The sequence below is a fragment of the Bos indicus x Bos taurus genome, chromosome 19, assembly GCF_003369695.1.
Source record: "Bos indicus x Bos taurus breed Angus x Brahman F1 hybrid chromosome 19, Bos_hybrid_MaternalHap_v2.0, whole genome shotgun sequence".
In the NCBI taxonomy this organism is placed as follows: Eukaryota; Metazoa; Chordata; class Mammalia; order Artiodactyla; family Bovidae; genus Bos; species Bos indicus x Bos taurus.
In genome coordinates this window covers 56,858,757-56,886,273 of record NC_040094.1, presented here as the reverse complement: position 1 = coordinate 56,886,273, position 27,517 = coordinate 56,858,757, and the positions used below count along the sequence as shown (strand labels likewise).

Genomic DNA, 27,517 nt, shown 5'->3' with positions numbered 1-27,517 from the left:
ACGCCCAGAGGCACGCTGGGAAGTCATAGCCCTGACCAAGATCATGAGTGGGGAAGATCCCTCTGTGAGAGCTGGGTCAGGGCTGGTGGGGCGTGTGACCCAGGAAAGAAGGTGGTCCCCGGCGTGGGGGTGGCCGTGTCTGCTTACTGTCTTGAGCAAGGAATTGGTAGGGAGAGACTTAGGGAAGTGGCCTCGAGTAGGGACGAGAAAGAGCTAACCCAGCCCTGCTGAAGGCACCCCAGCTGCCATCCCTCTCTGCCCAGGCCTGACCTGCCTCTCTTCTGCTTTGCCCTCCAGATCTATAAATCCACCAAGTGCAACGACATGCAGCAGTCGGGCAGCTGTCCTCGAGGACCCTTCTGCGCCTTCGCCCACGTAGAACGTACGCTCTTCCCGCTGCCCTGGGGCAGGGCCCACTCCCCCCGCCCCACTCCCCTTCTCCGAAGCTCAGTCTGTCAGCCAGCACTGGGCCCTGCCCACACTGGGAGTTCCATTCCCCCGCCGCCCCACCCCACCTCTCTGGAGCTGGCTCGAAACCCAGAGCTTCCAGGGTGGTGAGACAGCAGGGACTGTGCCCCTGGTGGCGCGCTCAGTCCCAGGCAGAGCCCCGGCCACTGTGCCTCTCCCGTGGCGGACACCACTGGTGGAACACGACGCTCTGCCCTGCTGAGAGCAGAGCTGTCCAAGTGTAACCTAGTGCAGCCCCCCTGAGTCATCGCAGGCTTTCAAGTAACCTCACCTAAAAAAAAGAAACAGCGTTAAATTAGTTTTTAGTATACTTTTATTTAACCCAACATAAAATAACTTAAAATATAATCAATATAAAATCAAGATGTTTTTTTCCCAAAACAAGTCTTTGAAAGCCGGTGTGTACTTGAATAGCTGCAGCACAGTCCAGTCCAGACCAGCCACGTTCTGGTCTCAGCTGCAGCCTGCGGTTCTGGGCTGCCGTACTGCTCAGCGCAGCTCCACACCGCCCTGCTCGTCTCAGACAGGCTTGAGTTGCTGCCCCTGTCCACCCCAGACCACTGCTGTTTGTTCTTAAGCCCTCCCTAGCCTTAGGCCTTGTCTCAGGGATTAGAGTGAAGAAGAAATTGCAGGCCAAGCGAGGGGGAAGCGTACACTTGGCTCAGAGGTGGGCCTGGCTAAGGCAGCACGGAGAACTGATGAATGGCCCAAGCTTTGGAGTCGTGTGGATTGGGGTTCAAATCCCAGTTCTTCTGTTTCCCAGCTCAGCCACCTTGAGAGATTTACCTAACCACTCTGAGCCTGTTTCCTTATCTGTAAAATAGAGACCAGGATATTACTCCTATCTTCTAGTCATTATGAAGATTCACAATTCATGCGAACTGCCTGGTGCATAGTAAATGCACAGTGCGGTGTGTGACGAGAGAAACAAGGAGGCGCCTTCCCTTCACACACAGGGCTGTGTGGTCTCCTTTAAAGGGACCCAGATGCGGTTTTGGAGGGCCGGATCTGGTTCACACACACAGGCTATGTGGTCTCCTTTAAAGGGATCCGGATGCGGTTCTGGAGGGCCGGAGCTGGCTCAGGGGCCTGCTGACACCCTGCCCCGTCTCTTGCAGAGCCCCCCCTCAGTGACGACCTGCAGCCTTCCTCAGCTGTGTCCAGCCCCACCCAGCCAGGCCCCGTCTTGTACATGCCGTCTGCTGCAGGAGACTCGGTGCCCGTGAGCCCCTCCAGCCCGCACGCCCCTGACCTCAGCGCTGTACGTGCCTGTCTGGGGGTGAGGGTGGGGGCACCATTCCTGCCCAGAGCCAGTATCTGCCTCTCTTGCCCTGTGCTTGGGGAGATGGCCTCTGCCCAGGGGGTTCTGCCCTTTCTGCTCCAGCTTCTGTCACAAGCTGATCGTGGCTAGGGTGGTGTCCCCAGGGCCTACGATCAGCCTGGGTAGAGCTGTAGAAGGGACAGAGAGCCTCCTGAGGTTCTGAGTTCCCGGGTGCTGGTTGCTCTCCCTGGCAAATGGAAATGGAACTGAGCTTCTTGCTGGAGACTCTCCTTCCAACAAGGGGATGGAGGGTGGCCATGCCCCTACCTGCATCCTGCTTACCGGCCCACTCTCTTCCTTCGCTGCAGCTCCTCTGTAGAAACAGCAGCCTTGGCAGCCCATCTAACCTCTGTGGCTCCCCACCGGGCTCTATCCGGAAGCCCTCCAATCTGGAAGGCATTGTCTTTCCTGGAGAATCTGGCCTTGCCCCTGGCAGCTATAAGAAGGCTCCTGGCTTCGAGAGGGAAGACCAGGTGGGAGCTGAGTACCTGAAAAATTTGAAATGCCAGGTAAGGGATGTAGGGGCAGCCCAGTGAGGTTAGCCACATTCTGCCTGTGGCTGGAGAAGCCCTGGAGGGTTGTCCTGGCCCAGCTACGGGGAACGTGACCCAGAATTAGAAAGTCCCTGATCCCAGCCTCTCGAACACTGAGAGAGTGGGTGAGGCCATCCCATCTTACAGATGAAGACAGGCAGGTTAGAGGCAAGCACCTCACCCAGCATCCGAGCCATCAACTGAGGGCTAGGGGTTCCCACCACGGTCTTCTGACCCTGCATCCAGTCTCTGCTCTGCCTCGTGCCGCCTTGATGGAGCAGTAGGGCCTTGGGGAGCAGGACAAGAGGGGTCCAGAACCGGGCTTCTCTCTGATTGGAGTCACCAGGGAGGAGAGGAGCAGCGCCCCCGGTCCCCAGGGGAGGGACGGAGAGTGCGTGTGAGTGAAGGGGCCACGCAACAGCGCCTCGTGTCTCCTCGACCCTGGTCCCTGTGGCCTCCACGGGCTGATGCTTGGGAGGACTCGGGCTCAGGAGGTCTCCTAGCACCACATTCATCTCCTGCTCCCTGACTTTTCTCTCAGGCCAAGTTAAAACCCCACTCACTAGAGCCCAGGAGTCAAGAGCAGCCTCTGCTTCAGCCCAAACAGGTATAGAGCCCTCAGCCCCCGCCTCCCCCTTCTGGCACCTGCTGCAGACAGGACAGGCCCAGAACGCCAGGAGGCTTCTTCAGGGAGCTCCGGGCACCACTTTCTCTACAGACTGAAAGCAAGATCAAGGTGGGGCCCCAAATCCAGAGGGCGTGGGGGGGGTCAGGCCCTGGAGCCCCTCACCACCTGGACTCATTAGTCAAAAAACTCATTGAACAAGCTGGGCGCTAAACTTGCTTCCCCCTTCCCTACTTCAGGGTTTTAGGGGCGAAGGGGCCTACAATCTTCAGGCCACACATCTCCTTCTCCAGCCCCCCAGGAGGGTGTTGAGGGAACAAGCCAAGAGCTGGGACGCACCCTTCCCATCTGCCCAGCCAGCCCCTGCCGCCAGCTCCTGGCCACGGCCTCCGTGGGTGTCCAACTCCATCTTCTCTTCACTCTCGTTGCAGGACATGCTGGGCATCCTCCCCGTGGGCAGCCCCCTCACCTCAAGCATCTCTTCCAGCATCACCTCCAGCCTAGCAGCCACTCCCCCTAGCCCCGCTGGCACCAGCAGCGTCCCTGGCATGAATGCAAATGCTCTGCCCTTCTATCCCACCAGCGACACGGTAGAGTCGGTCATAGGTAATTGGGCCACTTCTGTTGCGAGTCTAGGAGCAGGTCTGTAGTCAGGGACACTGGGTCTCTGGAGTGAGGCTGGTCACTTGAGACATCAGTCTGGGGAGATCGAAAGGTGGGCGCCACGAGTCCTTGACCTGGATGGAACGTGCATCCGTGGTGCAGGGCCGAGATGGGTTTTGAGCACGTGAGCCCTTCCGTGTGCTCTTCTGTACACGTTGGAAGAGGGGCCTCTCCCCGTGGGGGTGTGCTGTCTCAGTCAGAGACACTGGGGGTATCAGTCAGCCCCAACCAGGTGTCCTTGTGAACAGCCTGCCAGCTGTCCTCAGAGCGCCTGGTCGTTAGATGCCCCTGCCCTCTCCTCAGCAGGCACGTGCGGGTGAGGCTTGGTGCCCGGTCCTCACAGGCACCGGGGTGACAGATGAGACAGGCCCTTCCTGCGCTCCCCGTCCGGCTCCGCAGAGCCCAGTGGACAGGTGCCCGGCAACTGCTAGGCACTAGCCACCAAGGGTCCGGAGACCTGCCCGCCCTCGGGGAGCTCGGGAGGAGGCCTGCCAGCAGGGACTCGTTTCCCCCCTGGGGCCAGCAAAGACGGCTTCAGAACAGAGAGCCGTTGGAGCTGGACTTGGCCAGGGCTCGGTCTGGGCGGAGGAGCAGCCCATGCACTATGGAGCCTTGAGATGAGGCAGGGGCAGGAGAAGAGGCAGTTAAGGGCAGGTGGGTCCAGACGGCGGGGCTGGAACCTGGGGACCATGTGGCCCCTCAGTAGGCCGGCCGGCTCATACGCCGCTCACTCTGCCTCCAGAGTCCGCGCTGGATGACCTTGACCTGAACGAGTTTGGGGTGGCTGCCCTAGAGAAGACCTTCGACAACAGCACGGTGTCCCACCCAGGCAGCATCACCATGGGTACTGGGCGGTGGGGGCAGGGGTAGGGGCGGGCTCCGAGGGTCCAGCCTGGCCTGGGGGCGGGCCAGCGGGCAGTCCACTGCTCGGCGTGGCCCCGCATGGCCCACCCAGCCCTCACTCAGCCCCGCTCCTGGCCTCTGTTGCAGGCGGCAGTCTACTGCAGAGCTCCGCACCTGTGAACATCCCCGGCTCCTTGGGCAGCTCTGCTTCCTTCCACTCCGCGTCCCCGTCCCCTCCCGTCAGCCTATCCTCGCATTTCCTGCAGCAGCCACAGGGCCACCTGAGCCAGTCAGAGAACACGTTTTTGGGGACCTCAGCATCCCATGGATCTTTGGGTAAGAGCCAGTATGGCTCCCTAAGGCCTGGGGCGGGAGTCTGGGCTTTTGGAAAGTGCCTTTGGGCGTTCTGTCCTGGCTGGAGGCAGTACAGAGTGGAGGTGAGAGCCGGGGATCTGGGCTCAGAGGTGAGTCAGGCCCCTCATCCACAGTGCTCTGAGCTGTGTGAACCTGGACAAGTGACTTAACCTCTCTGCCTTAATTTCCTCTGTCATGTGGGTATAATGGCAGTGCCACCTCGTAAGCTGGTGCTGAGGCTTAAATGATGTGAATGAATTGCCAGGTGCCAGACCAGTACACAGTGAGAAACATGGCCTCAGAGTTGCCAGGGCCTCCATCTGTTCTTCGTGCCAGTGTGGTTGCTCTGCCCATCACCCAGAGCTCACAGAGGCCAAGGGAGAGGTCAAACAGGCTCACCCCCAGCGCAGGGTGGCCTTCCTGGCTGGCAGAAGCACCAGGGAGACACAGCTCTAACCCCAAAGGCTGTTTGCCAAACCCACCATTGGAACTGTGAGGACTGGGGCTCTGGAAGGCAGGTCAGAGCAGAGGGGCTAGAAAGGCGAGGAGGGGACCTGCGTATGTGAGCGGGGCCCGGTGAGCGTTCACTGCGGGAACAGATGCAAACCGGCGACATCCAGCCCGCTGCCTCTCGGTCACCAGCAGCCACTGCTCTGACTCCCCCTCCAGCAGCTGTTCCCAGAAATCAGAAACAACCCCCCTGCTGCGCCCCCTGGGGCCCCTGAGGGTTCTGGCTGTCCTGGTCACACTGAGCCTCTGAGGTGTGCTTTGACTTTCTGACCAGGTGTGGGTTCTGCCCTGATCTCTTTGGAGACACTTAGGAATGACGTTGAGCTGTCAGCTTCGGAGGCTTAGAGCTATGTCTGTCTGACTTGCCTCATACATTCTGGAGGCATCTTGACTGTAGCCCTCCGTACTGGCCACGCATTCACTCATTCCTTCCCCGCATGGTTAACTGAGCAAGTGTATGGGTACAGTGTGGACCCGGGCGTCCCTGCTGGCGTGCTGCCGTGGCTGCTGGGGGAGGCACAGGCGCCGAGCCACAAGGGCATACTTAGAGACCCTCACTTGTGTGGAGGCAAAGGGCCGGCTCTGTGACTGAGGATGACGGGGGGACCTAACCTGGAGGAAACACCGCCCGAGCGAGTGGACAGGTGTGGTGGATTGCCTCACCTCCAGGACGGGCGGAGGGCCTTGCGTCTCCACGCGGGACGACACTGGTCACATGGCCATGCTTGTGCTGCTTGGAAGACAGACTTTCTTAAATCCGTTTGGTTCTGGAAAATCCTGGCTGGATTAGTGGGAAAGGGAGCAAGAAAGAAGTCATTAGAGTGATACATGTGGGCAGAATGAGGCCAGAGGTGGGTATAGGTCTCCCTTGGAAGACGGGCGCCTTAGGGGTCACAGAGCAGGGGCATGCAGTATGAGCAGCCCAGGTCAGCCCAGGCGTTCAGTCGTGACTCTGCAACCCCGTGGACCGCAGCATGCCAGGCCTCCCTGTCTGTCTCCAACTCCCGGAGTTCACTCAGACTCATGTCCATCAAGTCCGTGATGACATCCAAGCATCTCATCCTCTGTTGTCCCCTCTTCTTGCCCTCAATCTTTCCCAGCATCAGGGTCTTTTCAAATGAGTCAGTTCTTCGCATCTGGTGGCCAGAGTATTAGAGTTTCAGCTTCATCATCAGTCCTTCCAATGAATATTCAGGACTGATTTCCTTTAGGATGGACTAGTTGGATCTCCTTGCAGTCCAAGGGACTCTCAAGTCTTCTCCGACAACAACACAGTTCAAAAGCATCAGTTCTTCAGCGTTCAGCCTTCTTTATAGTCCAACTCTCACATCCACACATGACTACTGGAAAAACCATAGCTTTGACTAGATGGACCTTTGTTGGCAAAGTAATGTCTCTGCTTTTTAATATGCTGTCTAGGTTGGTCATAGCTTTTCTTCCAAGGAACACACATCTTTTAATTTCATGGCTGCAATCACCATCTGCAGTGATTTTGGAGCTAAGAAAATAAGTCTGTCACTGTTTCCACTGTTTCCCCATCTATTTGCCATGAAGTGATGGGACCAGATGCCATGATCTTAGTTTTCTGAATGTTGAGTTTTAAGCCAACTTTTTCACTCTCCTCTTTCACTTTCATCAAGAGGCTCTTTAGTTCTTTACTTTCTGCCATAAGGGTGGTGGTATCTACATATCTGAGGTTATTGATATTTCTTCCAGCAATCTTGATTCCAGCTTGTCCTTCATCCAGCCCAGCGATTCTCATGATGTACTATGCATAGAAGTTAAACAAGCAGGGTGACAATATATAGCTCTGACGTACCCCTCTCCCGATTTGGAACCAGTCTGTTTAAGCAAACACCCACCATATGGCCAGGTGAGGGCGCTGGGTGAGCACATGGCTTAGCCTATCGCAGAGCGCAGGCCTTTGCAGCCAGATGTCCTGACTGTACTGGCTCTCCCGCTTATACTTCTGTGATTCCTGGCAACATGTTTTATCTCAGTTTCCTCGTTGTAAAACAAGGGGGCTGGGCCCAGGACTCCCTGAGCTCTTCTTGCTCCAGCTCTGCCAGCGTCTGAGGCTCTGACCCATGTCTTGCTTTCCTGAATCTCCTCCTGGGCCCTCACGTCACAAGAAGGCTTCCCTTCCTCTAGCCTGAAAGTAAAGTTGGGATCACAAATCACCACGCTCTCTGGCTGCTCTCCCTAGTCCCCCGAATCACCTTGGGAGGCAAGTGAGGGGAACCCTGCTTTACAGACAGGGATGCTGAGACACAGAAGTAACACGTGGGGCTTACACATCCCTGTGAAGTTCCCAGCCTGGCATTGCTGGAGCCTGGCACGGACAGCCCCCGGGAGCCCCCAGTCAGGGCTGACAGGGCCCGGGCCCAAAGCCCTTCAGAGCGCTGATGGCCCTCCCCTTCCTGGGGCAGGTCTGAATGGGATGAACAGCAGCATCTGGGAGCACTTTGCCTCTGGAAGCTTCTCCCCGGGCACTTCCCCTGCCTTCCTGTCAGGGCCGGGGGCTGCCGAGCTGGCCCGGCTTCGGCAGGAGCTGGACGAAGCCAACGGCACCATCAAGCAGTGGGAGGAGTCCTGGAAGCAGGCCAAGCAGGTACTGAGCTCCCAGGCCCACCCGCCTTCCCCAGGGCCCGGGGCATTCAGCCGGAGCCTGCCTTACGTGGAGTGGGTGCAGGGGCTGGGGGAGCCAGGGGTCCCGGAGAGCAGGGCAGAAATGCGGCTGTTTATATTCTCTCCCCCGTGGAAAAACTTGCCTTGTCAGTCGGGACCATGGAGTGTTTGGTATCACAGGCCTGGAATCCCCTCTCCAAGCTGTTCATTTGGTCTGGTCTTATAGTACCGCGTGCCTCTCCCCAGAAGCCCTGACTCCTGAGCTCTGGGTCCAGGGTTCTAGGTTCTGAGATGGGCCACGGCCTGATTGCCCCTCGAGGTGCTGGCCAGCTCCGCCTGGCGCTCCCCTGCTCCGCTGGGCTTGGCCCCCTGCCCTGCCCACAGAGGGTCTCTCGCAGGTCCTGAAACTTCTCTTTTCTGCAGGCAGCATCAGCCTTCCTCCCTGCCCCCCTTCCCAGACACCTGCCCCAGCTCCCAGCAGGCCCCGCGGCCGCGGTGGCCCCCACTGGCCCCCAGAGACGCACTCTCGGGCAGGGGAGAAGGGTAGCGGGCCATCGTGACAAGGTGCTGCGTGTTGGGCCCACAGGCTTGTGATGCCTGGAAGAAGGAGGCAGAGGAGGCCGGGGAGCGGGCCAGCGCAGCGGGCGCGGAGTGTGAGCTGGCCCGGGAGCAGCGGGATGCCCTGGAGGTGCAGGTGAAGAAGCTGCAGGAGGAGCTGGAGCGGCTGCACTCGGGCCCTGACCCACAGGCCCTGCCCGCCTTCCCGGGCCTGGAGGCCCTCTCACTCTCCACCCTCCACTCTCTCCAGAAGCGGCTGCGGGCTCACCTGGAGCAAGTGGACAAGGTCAGCACCCCAGGGAGCACGGGTGAGGCTACACTGTGGCCTTGGCCAGTGCTGGGACTCAGATGGGTCCCTGCCTCTCGGGGCTGGCTACCCTCCTCCTGAGAGCCTCTGCTGCAGCTGAGCTGACCCAGGACACCCACACTGGGGAGGGGAGAGTGGAGATAGGGGGCGCCAGGGCCCACCCCCGCTCTTTGGAGGGCAGGCCTGAGCTGAGCTGCGATAGTGCGCCTGCGCCCTAGGCTTCATCCTGACCACTTCCCTTTCTGTGAGCTCTGCACGCCAGCAGACGTTCCAGAATGTTAGGTCCCTGGGGCTCTTGTCGGCATTCCTCAGTGCCCTGCTGGGTCCTGGGAGCACGACCTAGCAGGGAAGAGCTTTCTTCCCTTCACTGGACTTCCGGCAGCCAGGCGCAGTGGTACCCTCTCCAGACCCCAGAGTCGTCACAGGGGACCTAGGGTCAGTACAAGATCTAACAAGACGAGAGGCAGGAAGCCTCGGTGCGAGGAAAGGCTTGACCCAGCGGGAGCTGCAGAGCAGCCCTGGCCTTCCCGCATCCCACCGGGCCCCACTGGGCCCACTGGCAGCTGAAGGCAGAGATTGGGTGCCTCAACGCAATGAGCCTGGCCTCTGACCCTGCCCTCTTGGGGGCTGTGAGCAGGCTCTAGAACTCTGTGCCCAGTTTCCTCACCCGAAGGGGCTGAAGTGAGAGTTGAGGGAGCTCCTTGTCCCACGCGGGCCCAGGCCAGTGACTGCAGTGTCCCTTCCTCCGCAGGCCGTATTCCACATGCAGTCGGTGAAATGCCTTAAGTGTCAGGAGCAGAACCGAGCGGTGCTGCCGTGCCAACACGCCGTGCTGTGTGAGCTCTGTGCCGAGGGCAGTGAGTGCCCCGTCTGCCAGCCGGGCCGGGCCCATTCCCTCCAGTCGTGACCCTGTAGGCTCGGCCCTCGCCTGGCTCAGATCTTCTCACCTAGGACTTTTTAAAGTATATATATATATATGTATGTATGTATGTATGTATGTATGTATATGTATATGATTATGTATATGTATACACTTCTGTACGTATGCAGGTATGCGTGGGCGGCCAGCGTGTGAACAGTGTGTGTATATCTGTACATAGATATAGACACACACTTTAAAACAGACTTACCAAGCACTTTTTAAAAGAAAAAAACTATTTTGCAGTTCTCCCCCTGCCCGCTCCCTACCTTTCCTGCTGCAGAGACAAAGTCCCCTCTTCTCCCACCAGCCTTCTGGCAGGGAATTTGTTTCTGTCTCTTTTTTATGTAGGAACTAACTATTTTTAACTTTTTCCTGGGGCCTGAGCAGGTCAAGGTGGGAAGCTCGAGGGGGCCGAGGGGAGGGGACAAGCCTTCAGGGCAGGCCCTGTTCACCCCGCCTCCCCAGGCCAGGGCGAGCGCCAGAGTGTGGAGGACTCAGGGGCAACCCTGGTTCCCAGCTGTGAGGCTGAGAGGGGGTCTACGCCCGCCGAGCTCTTAGGTTTACCAAATGTGTATTTAGTCTGGGCTGGCAGGCCAAAGCTGTGGGGCCAGCCCCACTCCCGACCCTGGGCCCTTGACGCTCCTCGAGGGGCAAAGCCCAGGCGTTCTACCCCTCAGGTACCTGAGGCCGGGGTCTTCCCCAGCCCTTCCCCTAGCCCTGGGCTCCTGGAGCAGCCTCCCTGGCCCTGGGGCACCTGGAGGCTGCCACTGCCCTCTCCACCCCCCTGCGGCCCTCGGCTGCCCCCCACCCCTGCACAGCCCTCCCCCTGGCAGCTAGCAGGGCAGTGGGTGGGGAGGAGCTGCGGACCGTGAGGACCAAGGCGGGGCCCGGCCCTGCCCTCCTGGCCAGGCGGGGCTCCGTACGCATTCCGTGGTGCTCTCTGAGTGCAGCTGACGTCCTGCCCCAGTGGGGAGCAGGCGCCCGTGTGCATGTGTGTGCGTGCCTGTCCGATGTATGTTGTGTCTTAGCTTCCATTTTAAACATTGTTCTGTACAGAGAGATGCGGCAGGGGTGGGAGGGCAGAGTGGGCAGAGGGAGGCCACCCCACTCCCCGCACGGGGGGTCTGGGGTGGGAGCGAGAGGGCCGCCGAGGGTCTGGCCTGGCCCAGGCCCCACCTTGGGCTTAGCACGAAAGGGCTTTCAGTGAATCAAGTGAAAACTTTTTTACAAAAATGCAAAAATCAAAGCTCCAAACATATTGGAAATAAAATATGAACTTGTGATGGCAGCTTGTTTACATGGGGGTGCGGGAGAGCGGGGCCCTAAATGAGGGCCTCCCTACTATGCGCTGGACTGGCACCTAGCCTGGCTGTCCCACCCAGGCCCAAGGGCTGCTCCAGGCTCCTAGACAGTGTGTTCTCTGCCGCAGGCCTGCTGGGGCCTTTAATCCTGGACCGGGAGACCGCCCAGGCCAGAGGACTCTTCAGAGCTCTGTCGTCAGTGGCAACTGGCGTACCTGTCTTCCAAAAGACAAGGCTCGGAGGAGTTTCTCAGGAACAGACAGTGCCTGCTCATAAAAGCATCAAAAGAAGGGTGGGCCTGCCCCTTGAGGGAGCCTTTGGGCTACCTCCCTCCCCCTGCCTCAGGGGAACAGAGCTGCCCGGATCTTTGGAGATGACCTTATCTGATCACCCCTATGCAGACTCCCGAGAGGTTAAGTGACTCAGAGGTTAAGGGACTCAACCACAGTCAAGGGAATGACAGTGAGCCCCAGGCTCTGACTCCCAGCCTGTGGGCCACTCCCCTAGGCAGCTCTGGGGTGCCATTCCACTAAGCCCTGCCATCTAGAGCGGCGCCTCGGGCTCAGCCTACGCCGGGGGAGGCCCCCCACTCCAGGTGCTCTCACGAGAGTGCCAGGTTCCTGTGCTGGCACCGGCCACAGAGCCTGGTATGTCTGGTGGGTGGTTTCTTTGAAGCCTTCAGCCAAAATACCAGTGATCCTAGTTGCCCCAGTCCCTGCCCCGGCATCAGTACCTCCACGCCTGCCTCGCAGCTCTGTAACACAGGGGAGTGAGGGGTGGGCCGGGGTCCAGGATTGGGGCAGCTCAAGGTCTCCTGAGGGCTGAGGAGGGAGTTTGCATGGCCTGACTGTAACCTGGGCCCCACTGCAGGCCAACACTTCATGTTTGGTGAGAGGACAGCAGATTGTTTATTTTTGCTAAAACAGTTTCTAGGTGGTAGGCACTGTCCCAAGGAGGAGGGGTCCTCAGCAGACAACGCCAAACCGTCCCCACGGCCTGCCAGTTCTCACCCTTCTGAGTGAGAAGGTCCCTGGCTCCCGGCTTCTCAGCCTGGGTGCCGGAAAGCCCCTCAGGAGAGGACCCAGGTTCCCTCCATCACAGGTACTGAACAACAGGCCCCAGGAGCCTGGCCCCCACCCCAGCGGCTAGAACAGGACATGGGGGCTGAGACCCTGCTCTGCCAGGGTAACTTCTCCCCAAGAGGGGGCAGGGGTAAGGGAAGCAGACTGCTGTCCCCCACCCCTTGGACGGGGCTTGCAGGGAATGCTGAGGCCAGGACTGAAGGGAGGAGGGAGGGAGTATAAATACTGTGAACCGGGCTCCCATCACTGTGGGCGCCTGGCTCTGGCAGCAGGAGCCCCCACACGCTGGGGCTCCCCAGACCCGAAGGGCCCTTTTGGGGTGTTAGGCCAGGCGGGAGGGCTGCCCTGTGGTGGGAGAACCCAGACCGCCCCCCCAGGGACCGAGCCTCCACCGCTACCGTCCCGGCCGCGGGCCGTGCTGGGAGGCCTTCTTGGCCCGCTGCCGCCGCAGCCGCACAAACGCCTGAGCCTCGCGGTCACCCTTCCGGCTCTCCAGCAGCTGCAGGATCGGATCCCCTGCAAAGAGAGGCATTTGGGGGTCAGACTTGGGAACGCCTGGCGAGTGGCCGGGGCTGCGGTCCCGCCCCGTCCTCCCGAGCCTAGGGACTGGCCCACCCAGCCATGCTCACAGGACAGCCTGGCAGTGGCGCTGGCCTGAACTCTCAGCCCAGCTGCAGCGCAAGAGGCTGATGTGCCTCAGGTGGCAACTGTGACATTTTCATACGAAAACTTTGGGCCAGTTAACCAATGTGTGCCTCGGTTTGCTCATCAGAACAGGAGAACAGCAACAGCTAGCTGCCTCGCTGGGTGGTCGTAAGGGAGTGGTATGAGGGTTAACGTGTCCAGGCCCATCACAAGTGCTCAGACACAATTCCTACTCCTCTCATCGAGTTCGAGGGCTGCTCTGCAGAAACATCCCCCTGGGCAGAGAGATGGCCCCTCTCCCCAAGCAAAATGCGGTGACCTTATCCCACCAGGGAGAGGCGTGCACACCCAGCCCAGCTTAGACCACGGGTCCTTGATCACCACTCCAGCTCCACAGGCTTCCGCCTCCAGGGAGGTGTTCCTGATCCCGTCGCCGCCTCTCTGGGGGCTCCAGAGCCTGGCAGCCCCTCCCCTGCATCCCCGTGCTGGGCCAGGACCCACACTCACAGCCTCTGCCCTGCCCAAGGGCTCAGGCCTACCGTTGGGTGCAGGGTAGGTGAGGGGCAGGCGGGTCTGAGGCACTTCGCCAGGCTCCTCCATCCCTGTCAGGCCAGGCACGGAGCACAGCGGCAGGAAGGCCTCCCCCTCCAGGTCATCGGTCCCCAGGGTGTCGTGGTCCAGCACGGAGAGCAGGAGGCACGCCCCGTCCTTCTGGCACGGCTCAGCAGGCACCAGGCTGGGCGGGGGACAGAGTCAGCTCAACTGCCCGCCCCGCGTAGTGCCATGGCCACCTACCCCTGCACACGGGCTCACCCAGACGGGTGGAGATTAGGATCACAACGTCAGCTCTCAGCCTGGCGTATCTCGGCGCACATGCTGTCGTGTCTGCTCTGACTGTGGGCTGATGCTTTCAACCAGGGGCCCCTGTGTACCCAGGCCCCCCGTCTTGTGGAACAGAGGACCTTGGAGACATGCCCCTTCCCTGAAAGCAAGCCTCTCAGTCCAACATGTGAGAGGAGTCTCCCCAACAGTGCCCCCTAACTCCACCTACAGGGGTGCAGGCTTGCGGCCTGTGCCAGCAAACACCTGTCCCCACTGCCCCCTCCCTGGGACTCACACCGGGTCATCTGAGGGGAGCCCCTGGGCCCCAACTGGGAGGAGCAGGCCTGAGGCGGTCGGGTTGGGGAATGCAGCCAGTGTAAGGACCACTCACAATTCAAAGGTCTCATCAAACAGTGGGTGAAGGTCCTTCTTGTGCTTTTGGGTCTCCCGGGGGGCCAGCTCAGGGAACTCATGCCTGGGTTCCAAGGTCAGCTGGACAAAAGGGTCGCTGGAGCCTGGCAAGTGGCCCGGGAGGAGACGTTGGCCAAGGATGATACCCCAAGCCCTGAGTGCAGTCTGCCCCCCAGCAGCAGTGCCCTGCCCGCTAGCACTCCCCCTTAGTGGTGGGCCAGGGGAAACGCACCGAGCGCCCAGGAACTCTGGGGGACCCGAGAGCAGACACGGAGAGCGGCCGGGGCAGCCTCCACTCACCATTGGAGTCCAGGGGCAGCAGGTTGGAGGCGCTAAGCAGCTCCACACGCAGCTTCTGCTCGGAGGGGCGGTAGGAGGCCTTGACGGTGACGGCCCCGAGCTCCTCGGAGGTGGTTGCAGCCTGGGGGCGGGGCGCAGGGGCGGGGTCAGCGGGGGCCGAGGGGGCGGGGCGGGGCTCCAGGCGCGCGGTGACCGCGGCGGAGCGCGGGCCTCACCTGCTGCTGGAGGCGGCTGCAGAAGTACTTGTGGATGAGCTCCCGACTGGAGGCCGCCTGCAGCTCCAGGTCCCTCTGCAGAGCCTAAGGAGGGGACACACCCTGAACCGTCACCCCCAACCGCAGCCCAGGGCTGCCCTTCAGAAGGTCACGGCCGATGGGGAAGCCCACAGAGTGATGTGGAAAGCACCGGGTGCCCTGGGACCACAAGCCAGGGTTGTCCCTGCGACAGCCAGAGGCACCGACGCAGCGGGCTCCGCAGGTGTGTCTCAGCTGCCCTGCCCCAACCGGCTTTAGAAGAACCTCACACTCGGTTTAAGCTCCTGCTGTTGCTGTCTTAAATTTTTCAAAAGTTTTTCTTTTTTTTTTTAAGAAAGGACCCATATTTTCATTTTGTGCTGAGCCCTGTAAATTATGCAGCAGGCCCTGGACACAGGCGAGCACAGGAAGGCAGGCTCCCCAATGCCGCCAGCTCACCCAAAGGGCCTACCTGAAAAGTGGCGGTGTGCAGGGCCTCGGGCGGCAGGCCACATCCCTCTGCGTAGAAGCAGACCTCCAGGTTCTAGAGGGGGCAAGAGGTGCGAGATGAGCCCCCCAGGCGCTCGACCCAGCAGGGTCATCATTCTTGTCACTGGCGTTACCTGTAGTGCAAACTTCAGCCTGCTACAGGCCCGGGGGCAGCTCCGCTGGGAGGCAGCCACCTCCGCCAGCACCGTGAGCGTGTGTGTCCAGAGCAGACTCAGGAGGCTGGGGGGACGTGCAGAGGGACGCAGGACACAGGACGGGAGGACAGAGAAGGAAGCCGAGATGCTCTTGAGAAAGGGGAGGCCTCAGGGCCCCCGGGCCTGTGCCCAGGTCTGCCCCGCCCCCACCCTCCACCTGGTGGGACTGGGACCTGAGGCACAGGCAGGGGAGGGAGGGAGGGCTGGGCTCCTGAGGGAAGAGGGGATAAGGGGGCAGTCAGGCCCAGTCCTGTCTACAAGCTAGTGAAGAATCCTCATGGGATTTTCAAACCCAATAAACAAGGGGGGGAGGGGTGGTCCCCCAATGACAGAATCTTGAGTGAAGATGCGAGTGGCCAAAATGAATAGGATCTTATGGATCAGCAGGTACTACTTGCAGGGAGGAAAAAAAAAAGCAAACCAAGCCACAGTCCATCCTAATAATGACCTGAAATAACGGAAATTTCACTTGTCAAAGTAGAGTCAGGCAGAGAAACACACACAAAAAATGTGTGCTTAAGAATGGGGGAGGTCTAGGTGGTCCAGTGATTAAGACTCTGTGCTCCCAATGCAGGGAGTCTGGGTTTAATCCCAGGGAACTCAGATCCCACACACAGCAACTAAGGAGCCCTCAGATGGGCTCCCAAAGCTGTGCTGCCCCAGCAGGAGAGGAGCAGGCCTCCAGGGACCAGCGGCCCCATCTTGGGGACCAGTCGGCATCACCGTCACCATCACAGCGGCTCAGTCACCGACCACTTCCTTTGTTGCAAGCTCTGCTCTCAGCTCCTCCCGTGACTCATTTAGTCCTCCACAGAGGCCAGAACGATGATCAACTGCACGAGAACTTGAGTGATCTGCTCAAGGCCGTCCACCAAGCAGCAGTGAAGCTGGAATCTGGACCCAGGTCATCCAGAGCCCATGGCCTTGACCTCTACACCCTGCTGCCTGTGTGCGGGGCCCCGCTCCGAGAGACACTAACGGGAAGCTCTCCTGGAACATGGGAGAGGAACACCAGCTTCCAGGAATATTAGGGAGGGCAGATGCATCCCCCGGAAGATGCAGCCCAGGGCCAAGGGAGGGTCACAGGCAGGTTTCAGCTCAGCCGGAGGTGAAGTGGACGGGCTTATGCAGTCCTGAGCGCCCTGACCCGGGCAGCGAGCATTTTAAGAACCCAGTTGCATTCTCCCTCGAGGAGGTATGCTGAGGCCGGGAAGGAGGGGCAGGAGGGAGGAGAGGAGGAAGCGGTGGGACACGGTGGGGCAGGCGGCTGCTACAGACCTGCTGAAGTTCTCCTGCACCAAGTTGGTGTTCATGTAGCAGAGCTCCACCTCCAGGAACTTCATCAGGGGCAGAATGGCCTGGGCAGGGGTAGCAGTATGTCTGGCTCTGGCCCATTTGGGTCCCACCCCCGTCCCCTCGCCCCTGACCAGAAAGAAAACAGGGCCAAGAGCTTTCCTGCCCATCAGTGAAATGTCTGCAGAGCCGACCCCAGCCCCAGTGGGCTCCAGCTACGCTGGCCTCCTCTATAGCCCTTGAACCTGCCAGGCCTGGTCCTGCCTTTGTCTGTGCGATTTCCTCCCACAGAAATCCTCGTGGCTCCTTCTCTTGCTTCCTTGAGGTCTTGACTCAGCTGTTACCCTCTGAGTAAGGCCTTCTCTGGCCACTATCTAAAACTACAGTCCTCAGGGACTTCCCTGGTGGTCCAGTGGTTCAGACTCCACACTTCCACCGCAGGGGGTTTGGTTTCCATACTGGTCAGGGAACTAAGATCCCACAAGCCACATGGTGCAGCCAAAAAAAAAAAAAAAGCAATCCTTTGATCCTTTCCACTCCCTTGTGTGTTTTTTCTCTAGAGAGTTTATCATTATCTAATATGTGTGAGCTTCCCAGGCGGTGCTAGTGGTAAAGAACCTGCCTGCCAATGCAGGTTAGACGTAACAGATGAGGGTTTGATCCCTGGGTCGGGAAGATCCCCTGGACACGGGCACAGCAACCCACTCCAGTACTCTTGCCTGGAGAATCCCATGGACAGAGGAGCTTGGTAGGCTACAGTCCATGGGGTCGCAAGCGACTTAGCATGTATGCATGCGTAGACATATATACATTTATACACACACGTATGTATAGTTCCAATCATGGCTACAGTGAAGCTTATACTTAGCTCTTTTTTAACCTCCCTTACTAGAATGAAAACTCTAGGAAGGCAGGGATTCTTATCATGGTGTCCACTGATATATATCCCCAGTGTCTAAATCAATACCTGGGACAAAGTGGGTGCTTAAATAGTTGATGAATTAATAAGTAACTTTCTCCCAAACCCTGATAGCTCAGTTAGTAAAGAATCCGCCTGCAATTCAGGAGACCTTGGTTCTATTCCTGGGTCGGGAAGATCCCCGGGAGAAGCAAAAGGTTACCCACTCCAGTATTCTGGCCTGGAGAATTCCATGGACTGTATAATCCACGGGGTCACAAAGAGTCAGACAGGACTCAGCAACTTTCACTAGGCTCCCAAACAGTCACAGGTGTACATTACTATCCCTGATTGCAGATGTGGACCCTCAGGTCAGCTGGCCTGAGTAACCAGGACAGTCATGTGACTAGGCAGTTGAGAAGGATGCAGGGCTATCTGGCTGCAAAGTCTAAGCCCTTCTCCACTGCACCCCCGACACTGTCAGTGCTAGGAGAGCCTGTGGGATGACCCAGCCCCACCCGCTTAGCATCCAAGGAGGAAACCGAAGCCAGGAGGGAACATTCCTTGCCCACGTCTGGGGAGCTTAACTCTGACACCTCACAGCCTTCAGCCCCCTGCCCACCCTAAGCCCCTCAGCAATCCCTGACCCACGCTGCTGGCAAAGGTCAGTGAGCAGGGCGGGCCACTCACGTCTTCAGGCAGGACGGACTCCCTGATGCCCACGAGTTTCTGGATGTGCTTGGCAATGCCCGCCTCCAGCTAGAGACACAAAATGGAAAGAGGGAGGCCAGGGGCATGAGTCGGGGCGGCGGGGAGCGGGGGGGCGGTGGTCGGGAGAGGTTGATTGGGGCCTGCGTTTAGGTTCAGGAAGAGGAGGGGGCAGGGCACTGAACCCAGTCCTGCTGGGAGAGGACTTTAGGCTGAGGTTGGGTGGGGCGGGGTCACTGTGTGTCCAGCAAATTACCTGCTCGGCCAAGGTGCGGACGCCTGTGCGGATCTCATGGCCCAGCCCAGCCAGGGCGCCCTGCAGCTGGGCATGCAGTGTGTTCTGCAGCTGCTCCTGCTCCAGCACAGGCCCCACCCGCTGCTCCAGCGCTTCCCATGCCAGCTGGGTGGGCAGCTTGCCGATCACCAGCCTCAGCTGCTCCATGTCATTCACCACCACGCACAGCTGCAGGCAGGCAGGGGCACAAGGAGACAGGCTTTACTGAATAGTGTCAGCATTGGACGGCTCTGCCCCCAGCCCAGTCCAGCCCCCAGCTCCGGCCCTTACCATGTTAGCCGCCTGGCCTTGGTCCTTCTGGCCTGCAGACAGCTCCCGGGCACGGGCCTTTATAAGGCTGCAGTACACCAGGGCCAGCCGACAGGTATCCTGGAGTGAGGAGGGGATGATCAGTTTGGTGGGGGAGGGTGCCAGGAGAGGGAGGTAGGGAAGGCACAGGAACCTCAGTGTCCTGGGCGATTTAAAGTGGAGTGTTCTGGATGCTGCTAGGGTGAGAACTGGGACTTCCCAGGTAGCTCAATGGTAAAGCAGCCATCTGCCAATGCAGGAGACATAGGTTTGATCCCTGGGTTGGGACGATTCCCTTGGAGAAAAGTGAAGTGAAAGTCACTCAGTCATATCCGACTCTTTGCAACCCCGTGGACTATACAGTCCATGGAATTCTCCAGGCCAGAATACTAGAGTGGGGAGCCTATCCCTTCTCCAAGGGATCTTCCCAACCCAGGGATCCAACCCAGGTCTCCCACATTGCGGGCAAATTCTTTACCAGCTGAGCTATCTATCAGGCAAGCCCTTCCCCTGGAGAAGAAAATGGCAATCCACTCTAATATTTTTTTTTTTCCTCCTAGTACTTCAATCCCACTCCAGTATTCTTGCCTAGGAAATCCCAGGAACAGAGGAGCCTGGTGGGCTACAGTCCATGGGGTCACAAAGAGTTGGACACGACTGAGCAACTAAAATAAAGAAACCAGTGGCTAAGACTCTGTTCTCCCAACTCAGGGGCTCAGGTCCGATCCCTGCTCAGGGAACCAGATGAGAACTTGGGTGAGAACTTGGGAGAAATGGTGGAGTGGGAATGAGGCTGCACCTCCACAAACTTGACAGTGATCATGAAGGCCTCCTCTGGGTCAGGCCAGTCCAGCTGCTGGGCGGTGTGGCTGATCTGGGCGAAGCAGGTGGACAGATCCACAGCGGACGTGCTATGCTTGGTCAGCTCCCCCAGGGGCACCAGCTAGGAGATGGGGGAGTGTGTAGAAAGGAGAGTTCAAGGCTTGCCAGATCCATGCCCCCTCCTCCCTGCTTGCCTCTGCAAGCATCCAGAGTTCATACAGCCAGCAAGCTCTGAGCTGGGCAGGAGGCTGCAAGGCGCACAAGCAGGGCTCCGCTCAGAGCCCGCAAGCTGCCAGGATGAGCCTTTATGGGAAGCCACGGTTTACCCCGGAGTATTACAGGAGACAGCGTTTCACACCTGCAACTGGCCTCAAAATCACCGCTCAAAGCTGGTTACCCGCTTCCGCACCTGCTGCAAGGCCACACCCCCAAATCTGGGACTCCGCCCCTAGCAGGCCCCACCCTTACCTGGTCCATCTGTACCGCACGCTGCACGCGCGCCAGGGCTACACTATAGGTTTTCTGCAGCCAGGACGGGATGGCCGGCCGGAACCAGCGGTGGAAGCCTTCCAGGGCCAGGACGCCATCCCTGGGGAGAGCGGGGGTCAGCCTGGGGAGCTGCAAGCCCTCCTTGCCCAGCAGCCAGTCGACTACCCACCTCTCCGAGGGGAGCGGGCCCAGCTGGTAGAGCTCCTTGAGGCTGACGTAGAGCTGGAACAGGCTCTCGCCTACCTCCAGGGTCACCGAGCCGCCCACCGCCGCGATGTGGTCTTGCACCCGCTTGGCCACCTGCGGAGGGAAGGCGTGGTGGGCGGAGCTCCAGAGGCAGGCGCGAGAGGCGCGGCCGCGGGACACGGGGAGCCTCACCAGCCACTGCAACTCCAGGAAAGCCATGGAGAAGAGGTCGATCTTGAGCACGCTGGAGGAAAGGCAGCAGGCGTGACCTGGCGGCACACAGCCGGGTCCCTCTGGACCCCGTGCGAGCCCCCATGCACTGCCCCCGCCCCGCCGCCCGCTCACTTATGGAAGATCTTGTTCCACGTGCGCTGGCACTGGTGCAGGTCGCCAATGATGTCCTGTACCAGGCTCAGTAAGGCCTTGCCCATCTCCAGCAGCCCCTGGCAGGGACAGAAATGAGCCAGGCAGGGCTTCAAGCGGTGGGCATCCGGTCCCACCACCTACCACCTGGGATGAGCCCCTCACCTGCACCATGGGCTGATGGTGCTGCTGCTTCAGGTGGAACCATCCCACGGTGCCAGCCTGGGGGCAGAGAGGCCGTGAGCAGGGAGGGGTGCCAGGCCCAGGCACGCGCCCTCCCCACCCCCAGGGCAGGCGCCGTACCCGCAGCGCCTCGGACACCAGGCTGGGCAGGGGGTCGCTGTTTGGGCACAGTTCCCCAAAAGCCTTCATCTTGCACATCTGTACCAGGACCCTGTGGGGATGGGGAGCTGTGTCCAAGATGCCGCTGCCCTACGACCCCCTCATTCCTCCAGGAGACTGCCACCCCGCCCAGAGGTGCCCCCGGATGGGGGCAGGGGTCACCACCAACCTGAGGAGGGACTGCAGCCGGGCTGGGGAGTCAGGCACCGAGAGGGGGAAGACAGACCGGAACCTCCGGATGAGGGAGAGGCCATAGGCCAGCAGGGAGCTGAACGAGGTGGCCAGCTCCTCCAGCTGCAAGGCCCGTAAGGTTCCGTGAGGCAGGGGCTGCTTTAGGGGGCTGAAGCCATTCCTTGAGCCCTGCCCGCCCAACACCTCCCCCCACAGCTCCCCACAACCCACCTGCTCCGCCTTGAGCCGGCCCTGGATCCACTGGTACTCGATGCTGGTGATGGGGAACAGGAGGCAGCTGCTAGGGAACTCCAAGCTCTGGTAGAGACGGCTGTAGGCCAGCCACTGCCTGTGGCGGACAGGAAGCCCTCAGCCAGCTGGGGGACCTCCTATCCCACGGCTTGCCTGGCCTGGGGGAGGGGGTCAGGGATGGACAGTGCCCAAACCTCCCCAGCCCTGCTCCACCCCAAAACCTCCCAGGGTTTCTCATCAGCCTTTAGAGGCTGAAAACCAGTGACTGAAAGTAACCCATGGGATTGCTTTTGTTACCATAGTGAAAATGCTCAGTCATGTCCGACTCTTTGCAACCCCACGGACTATACAGTCCATGGAATTCTCCAGGCCAGAATACTGGAGTGGATAGCCATTCCCTTTGCCCGGGGATCTTCCCAACCCAGGGATCGAACCTGAATTGCTGGGGGATACTCTATCATCTGAGCCACCAGGGAAGCCCTTTGTTCCCATGAGAGTTTTTCAAAACATGTAAATGAATTGCCCCGTCTCTTAAATTAGAATATTTGTGATTTTAAAATTCAGGACTTCTTGCTTCTTTCGAAAAATCAGATTTGGAGACTTGAGCCTTCAAGTCCAAGTCCAAGTCAGCCAGAGCATCCCTTTAGAGAGCTGAGGGGAGACTTCACAGAGGGGGCCGAGTGGCAACAAGCGGGAGGGTGAAGGAGGCTGGGGCAGCACAGCAGCACAGAACAGGCCTCCGCCATCCAGGGACGCAGCGGCTGCCAGCACTCCTGCTGGGGCCCTGCGGCTGGGGTTGCAGACTCAACTGCCCAGAAGGACTCAGGTGATGTCAGGAGTGAAGTGTCCAGAAGGCAGCCATGATGAATGATGGACGGGGGAAGCTAGGCTTCCCTGCCCTGACCCCCTGCCGCCCAGCAAGGCGACAGTCCCGCAGCTTCGGCATGAATCTTTCATGGGAAGCTGGAGATGTGAATCTGCACGGGAAATCTCCAGATTTTAGAAGTTGGCGACTGCACTTCCCTAGTGGTCCAACGGTTAAGAACCCACCTGCCGATGCAGGGGACACAGGTTTGATCCCTGGTCTGGGAAGATGCCCCATGCAACTAAGCCCATGTTGCCACAACTACTGAAGCCCGTACGCCCTAGAGCCCTGCTCCGCAACAAGAGGAGCCACTGCAGTGAGAAGCTCGCACATGACAACTGAAGAGTATTTGCCCTGCTCGCCGCAACTAGAGAAAAGCCCGCACACAGAGATAAGGACCCAGGGTAGCAAAAAACAAATAAAGCTGAGTCAGTTGCCAACTGACTCAAAACTGAAAATACACAGTTCGGGCCCCAAACAGAAATCTCTGGAGGGTTAGACTTGGGGCTGCCAGCCTGAAGGAGGGCAAGCAGGGAGGGAGCGGGGGGCGCAGTGCAGACAGCCCTTGGGCGCTCTGGCTGGGCTGGGCACTCACGCCAGGGACCGGTGGAAGTCCGACAGGTCCTTCTGCGTGGCATGGAGGAAGAGGATGGTAGCCGCCTGGGAGCTCAATGACCCGTCCCAGGAGGTGCTGCCGGCCTGAGGAGGCAGGCGGAGGGGAGTCAGGACCTGGCAGGCAGGCCCTGGTCCCGCCCGGCCCTAGCAGGGCAGTACCTGGTGCTGGGTGACCTCGTGGGACACCAGCTGCTGCAGGAGGTGGAGGTGTACCGTGTAGCTGGGCTGGGAGCGGCTGGCCTTGGTGGCTCTCTGCAGGCAGGGCGGGGGGTGACCGGCATGGCTGTGAGCAGAGGACCCCACGCCCAGGACAGCACCTCCTCCCCACCCAGCCGGGCCACCTACCCGCTTGTGGATAAACTGGAACTGGAGGTGACACTGACCGCGGTCTGGGTAGGTGTCTGTGCAGGGCTCCAGGGGGTACCAGTGATCCTCCCGGCAGCGCAGATCCTGGCAGGCCAGGCAGGCAAGATGTGCCCACGCCCTTGAGCCGCAGGAGCCGCTAATGCTTGGGGGCCAGGGAGGCGATGGGAGGCAGACCCCAGGCTCCGCCCAGTGCAGACCTGGAACCCCTCCCTTGGACCCCTCATTACCCCCACTCCACTCACCTGTAGTCTGAGAACCACATTCCCCAGGAAGTCATCCTGGCCTTTGTCCTTCCGGGCCTCCTTAAACATCCTGTCCCAAGGAGAGGGGCCGAGAGCCTGGCCAGGTCAGGCTGGGATCTGCTCCCTCCCTCTGGCCACCTGGGCGCAGCCAGAACCTGCAGCCCAGCCACCGGGGTACACGTGGCGGGGGTGTGCAGGCAGAAGGAGTCCCGACTCCTTCCCCAGGGAGGACCCCACGGCACTCACCTTCGCAGCCCATGCAGGTCTGTGAGCTCCCCGAGCTTCTGTCTGACGGACTCCACGGTGTCCATGTCCCTGGTGTGGGCAGAGGCTTCAGCGGGAAGGGGACAGGGTGTCCTGGGAGCCCCCGGCCCCTTCTCTTCCCCACCCCAATGGGCGGGGCCTGGGCGGGGCCCGCCCCTCACCACATGTCCAGATGAAAGCTGGCGTTGCTTATGTCTTCAAACTCTCTGTAGTGAGAAAAGAGCATGGCTGAGGGGCTTGGACGGCTAGGCCCCCTGACCAGACCACTGGACCCCAGGCCCAAGTCTGCCATCCTCAAAGTCAGTTCAGTTCAGTTCAGTCGCTCAGTTGTGTCCAACTCTGCGACCCCATGGGCTGCAGCACGCCAGGCCTCCCTGTCCATCACCACCTCCCGGAGTTTACCCATGTTCTCAAAGCTACCCATCCTCAAGTCTTAGCTCTTGCCTGCAAACTCCTCCTCCTTCTCAAATGCATCGCCCCCTCCTGCACCCCCATTAACCCAGCCGTGCCTGACCCCCCTCCCCCAGCACATGGCATTTATGCCACTGCCCTGCCCTGTCTGGCCTCTGATCTGTCTTCCCTGCCTTGGGAGCAGCCTCCACCTCCAGTCAAGCCACGCTCTCCCCCAAGCCAGGAAGTCCCACTGATCTCACTGATGGGGGGCACCACCCCACACCCGAGTAGCCCCTGACAACCAGAGCGGGTAGGAGTTGGGGCAGGACCACGTACAGGATGAAGGTCTCGTCCCACACGGGGTTGAGTGTCTGGGTGATGACCTGGGTGCGGTGGGTCTGCTCCTCGGGGATGGTGTGCCTCACCACGGCCTTCTGCCGGCGCCGGAGCCCTGGGCTGCCCCCGGACACCGTCATCCCCTGCTCGATGCCCAGCAGGCAGTAGGGGTCACTGAACCCTGGGGAGGAGGGGGTGGAGGAAGCAGTCAGGGTGTTGGCTAGGCTCCCAGGGAGAGTCCTTATCACCCCCTCCCCATCCCAGACTCCAAGGGCCAGGGGCCAGCAGCCCCCAGCTGAGCCCCAGGGGACGTTTGGGGGATGGTAACTCTGGGACAGGCTGTGACGGGGAGAGGAAGGAGCCAGGAAGAAGGCCCAGGGTCCCCATTGCCTACTCACCGCTGACATCCTTGCCCAGGATACCCTTGGCTTGTTTCACTGTTGCCTTCAGACAAAAGACTGGTTTCTGGAGCGACAGGAGGTAGGGGCTGAGTCCCCGAGGGAGCTAGCCCTCCCAGCCCCTCTGCTGGCCCAGGGTGGCCCTGGCGGGTTACCTCGAGCTGCTGGACCCTCTTTAACATCTGCTGATGCTCCTCGGGCTCCATGCGAAAGGCCTGGTGGGGCAGGAGTGGGAAGCTGGGGGCACAGGGTGGGGGCGGCCAGGCTTCAGGGAGGTGGGCAGGAAGGGGCTGGGCTTACCTCCTGCAGGTACCGCAGCAGCTCGGAGGACTCCCCCACATGGTTGGGCTCTGGCTGCCCCAGCCGGTACAGGACGGTGTAGAGAGCTTCCTCGTAGAGCAGGGCCCGCTGAGACACAGCAGGGTCACCGCAGGATCCCCCGTCCACCCACCACCACAAGGTCTGAGCGCCACCAGCCACCCTGGCACCCAGGGCACACGCCCGAAGCGGGGACCAGGTGTCTGCACACACAGGGAAGGGAGAGGGTTGAGACCCAGCCTTGGCAGGGGGCAGGGGGCTGTTTGGGAGGATGCTGGCCCACTTCCTAGTGCCCCTCTGTACCCCCGAAACACCGAGATTCTTACCTCCTCGGGAGACAAGTGGTGGGATGAAGGCTCGATCTGGAGAGTGAGGCAAAAAGACAGGGTGTCCCAGAGGCCAGGACCGGGTTTTGGATGCCCGTACGGCTCCCCCCAGGGCAGGCCCAGCCCGAGGGCTCAGGGGCCCCAGCATCCGGCGTCCAGCCCGGTGGTGCTGCGCACCTGTTCCTGCGGCAGGCCTCCTGGGGGTCCAGCCCCTGGGCCACCTTCCTTGTCCCCTGGCCTGCCATGGCTCGGGTCCATCAGTTCTCAGCTGCCCTTCGGCAGCGTGAGCTCAGCACGGCCCGTGGCCCCGACCTTCCTTCCTTCCCCAGAGGAAATAGGGCTGCTTATCGGCGGCTCCGCTCCGCACCCCAGTGGCGGAAGTGAGGCCCAGCAGCGAGGTAGGAGACTGGGGGTCATGCCCAGCGGGCTTGGGGGCTGCTCAGGGGGTCCCCCAAAGCCCAGTCCACAGCAGCGATCCTCGTTGCCTAATGGAGCCCGTGGAACTGGAGGAGCTCAGGACGGCCAGCAGGGGTAGGGACAGGTGCCGTGGGCGGGGGCCCACCAGAGGGAGGGGTCTCAGGGAGGCTCAGACCCTGGGCCTGAGGCTCTGGGGAGCCCAGAGAACAACTGTTCCGCTGACCCAAAGGCTCTGCCCGGGGCTGGGGTAGGGCCAGGGAGGGGAGTAGAGCCGCAAGAGGTGGGGCCCAGTACCCAGAGCCGGCAGAGCCCCACCCAGGCCTGCTGGGCTGCCCACTGAGGTCCCTCCTACCTCCTGAGCCTGTGGGGGCCGGGTATCCTGCAGATCTCTGACCCCGCGGCGCCTTATCTTGATGGCCTGGCGCATGAGGGGAGGGCGCCGCTGGGGCCGGGAGAAGAGCATAGCCATGGTGTACAGCCCAGCCCTTCCCCTTCGCCTGGGGGAAGATAGCGAAGCCGCAGGGTTATGCAAAGAGCCCAGGGCTGCCACCCGGTTCCAGGGGAGGGGGAAGGAAGGGCAGGCCCGGGGGAGGGTCAGGTCAGGGTTTCACCACCTCGGGGTGGGGGCCCCTGGCTCCCTGGCCCCTGGCCCCTGCACCTTCCTCCCTGGGGCTGGCTGGGATGCTGGGAGGAACCTGGGCGGACTGCAGGGAGAGGCAGACTGCCCAGCCGCAGCCTCCCACACAGGGGGCCCAGGGATTGTCCAGCACCATCCAGCGAGGGGCGTGAGGGCAGGGGAACAGCAGCCCCCCAGGTGACTGAGGGAGGCTCACCTGGCCGGTCCTCACCCGCAGCTTCCCCAGAATGGGCTGCAGACCTGGAGTTGGGGTGGGGAGTGGGCAGGGCACAGGGTGGGGACCCGGAGAGGCATCTCCCCCTGGGGCCAGCCAACTGCTCAACCTGCTCTGCCCCACAGGTGACATTCCACCGAGCTGACGGGACCAGGCTGTGCCAGGCGGGGACGGCCCCATGGCCCTGCCCCCACAGGGAGGGCGTCCTCTTCAAATGCCCTTGCAGAGGGTTTTGCCAGGCCCAGGGGCTGCTGGGCAGGGCTGGCCAGAAGGAAGAGGCTGGGGAGGTGACTTGGTCAAGAAGGCACAGGAAAATCGATGCTTCAGGCTAGGCTGGGCTTCAGCACATCCAGGACCTCCCTCCAGGTCAGGGTCCTTGGGGGTGCAGGCCTGGATGTGGGCTGTGGCCGATTCCCACCCTTCCCACCTCAGGCACAGAGGCTCTTCTCAAGGAGGGCCCCAGGGCTGCCTTGCCCTTTAGACCCACCCGGCACCTCAGGGCAGGGCAGTGACAATGCCAGCCAGGGGCGTGGAACAAACACCCATCCAGCCCAGCTCCTGTGTCCCAGGCCTCCCACTCCAGGCAGCTGCTGGGCCCTGGGGCACTCCGTGGGTGGACACTGTTGCTGAGCAACCCCCATGAGATGGACACAGGAGAGGCTCTGCATCCTAGGCCCAAACGGGCCGAGTGAACAAGGGACTCTCACATGGGAGGGAACGCCATCATACAGGAGCCTTCCCCGCCCTCCTGGCCCGGCTGCAGGCCAGACAGCTCTCCTTCCCAAGAGC

At 60.6% G+C, this 27,517-nt stretch overlaps 2 protein-coding genes and 1 long non-coding RNA gene across 6 annotated transcripts in view; 1 reads left to right on the top strand and 2 right to left on the bottom strand.

Annotated features, from left to right (window-relative positions):
• Nucleotides 1-11,015, top strand: part of UNK (unk zinc finger) — a 32,489-nt gene extending 21,474 nt beyond the window's left edge. Inside the window, exons 7-16 of one of the 2 annotated variants that reach the window (XM_027518700.1) lie at nucleotides 298-382; nucleotides 1,587-1,729; nucleotides 2,098-2,298; nucleotides 2,864-2,929; nucleotides 3,379-3,553; nucleotides 4,353-4,454; nucleotides 4,601-4,789; nucleotides 7,747-7,928; nucleotides 8,532-8,789; nucleotides 9,562-11,015. In XM_027518700.1, coding sequence (XP_027374501.1) covers nucleotides 298-382; nucleotides 1,587-1,729; nucleotides 2,098-2,298; nucleotides 2,864-2,929; nucleotides 3,379-3,553; nucleotides 4,353-4,454; nucleotides 4,601-4,789; nucleotides 7,747-7,928; nucleotides 8,532-8,789; nucleotides 9,562-9,717 — 1,557 coding nt within the window. In that variant the 3' untranslated portion in view covers nucleotides 9,718-11,015. The remainder of the gene's footprint in view (nucleotides 1-297; nucleotides 383-1,586; nucleotides 1,730-2,097; nucleotides 2,299-2,863; nucleotides 2,930-3,378; nucleotides 3,554-4,352; nucleotides 4,455-4,600; nucleotides 4,790-7,746; nucleotides 7,929-8,531; nucleotides 8,790-9,561) is intronic. The other variant, XM_027518699.1, reaches the window with a different exon arrangement.
• On the bottom strand, nucleotides 764-2,152 carry LOC113877970. Its single transcript, XR_003506874.1, has 2 exons — nucleotides 2,072-2,152; nucleotides 764-1,281 (listed from the first exon to the last, which is right to left on the bottom strand). It is a non-coding gene; the product is annotated as an uncharacterized LOC113877970 (long non-coding RNA).
• Nucleotides 11,016-11,917: 902 nt separating the features above from the next.
• UNC13D (unc-13 homolog D) lies at nucleotides 11,918-27,459 on the bottom strand. 3 transcript variants are annotated; one of them, XM_027518696.1, is made up of 33 exons: nucleotides 26,711-27,459; nucleotides 26,230-26,374; nucleotides 25,461-25,496; nucleotides 25,117-25,224; nucleotides 24,972-25,031; nucleotides 24,817-24,883; nucleotides 24,419-24,599; nucleotides 23,851-23,895; nucleotides 23,672-23,740; nucleotides 23,426-23,495; nucleotides 23,163-23,267; nucleotides 22,977-23,069; nucleotides 22,798-22,901; nucleotides 21,317-21,434; nucleotides 21,084-21,208; nucleotides 20,876-20,966; nucleotides 20,738-20,794; nucleotides 20,555-20,652; nucleotides 20,402-20,453; nucleotides 20,193-20,323; nucleotides 20,003-20,123; nucleotides 19,512-19,655; nucleotides 18,695-18,793; nucleotides 18,386-18,592; nucleotides 18,112-18,180; nucleotides 16,509-16,588; nucleotides 15,150-15,255; nucleotides 14,999-15,070; nucleotides 14,509-14,592; nucleotides 14,294-14,414; nucleotides 13,974-14,097; nucleotides 13,300-13,496; nucleotides 11,918-12,631 (listed from the first exon to the last, which is right to left on the bottom strand). In XM_027518696.1, the coding sequence occupies exons 2-33, from the start codon at nucleotides 26,344-26,346 to the stop codon at nucleotides 12,510-12,512; spliced, it is 3,273 nt and encodes a 1,090-aa protein (XP_027374497.1). In that variant the 5' UTR covers nucleotides 26,347-26,374; nucleotides 26,711-27,459; the 3' UTR covers nucleotides 11,918-12,509. The 3 variants fall into 3 exon arrangements, 2 of the variants coding, with proteins under 2 accessions (XP_027374497.1, XP_027374498.1); XR_003506873.1 differs by lacking the exon at nucleotides 13,974-14,097; XM_027518697.1 differs by lacking the exons at nucleotides 26,230-26,374; nucleotides 26,711-27,459 and adding an exon at nucleotides 25,638-26,155.
• Nucleotides 27,460-27,517: the final 58 nt, after the last annotated feature.

What these genes read in the sequence shown, in the direction of transcription:
- UNC13D (XM_027518696.1), bottom strand. Translation starts at nt 26,346, where the DNA reads ATGGCTATGCTCTTCTCCCGGCCCCAGCGGCGCCCTCCCCTCATGCGC. An exon ending in TGGTGTCCGAGGCGCTGCGG is followed by an intron (nt 20,795 to 20,875) that starts GTACGGCGCCTG and finishes CTCTGCCCCCAG; the next exon opens with GCTGGCACCGTGGGATGGTT. An exon ending in GTGCAGGAGAACTTCAGCAG is followed by an intron (nt 15,256 to 16,508) that starts GTCTGTAGCAGC and finishes ACGTCCCCCCAG; the next exon opens with CCTCCTGAGTCTGCTCTGGA.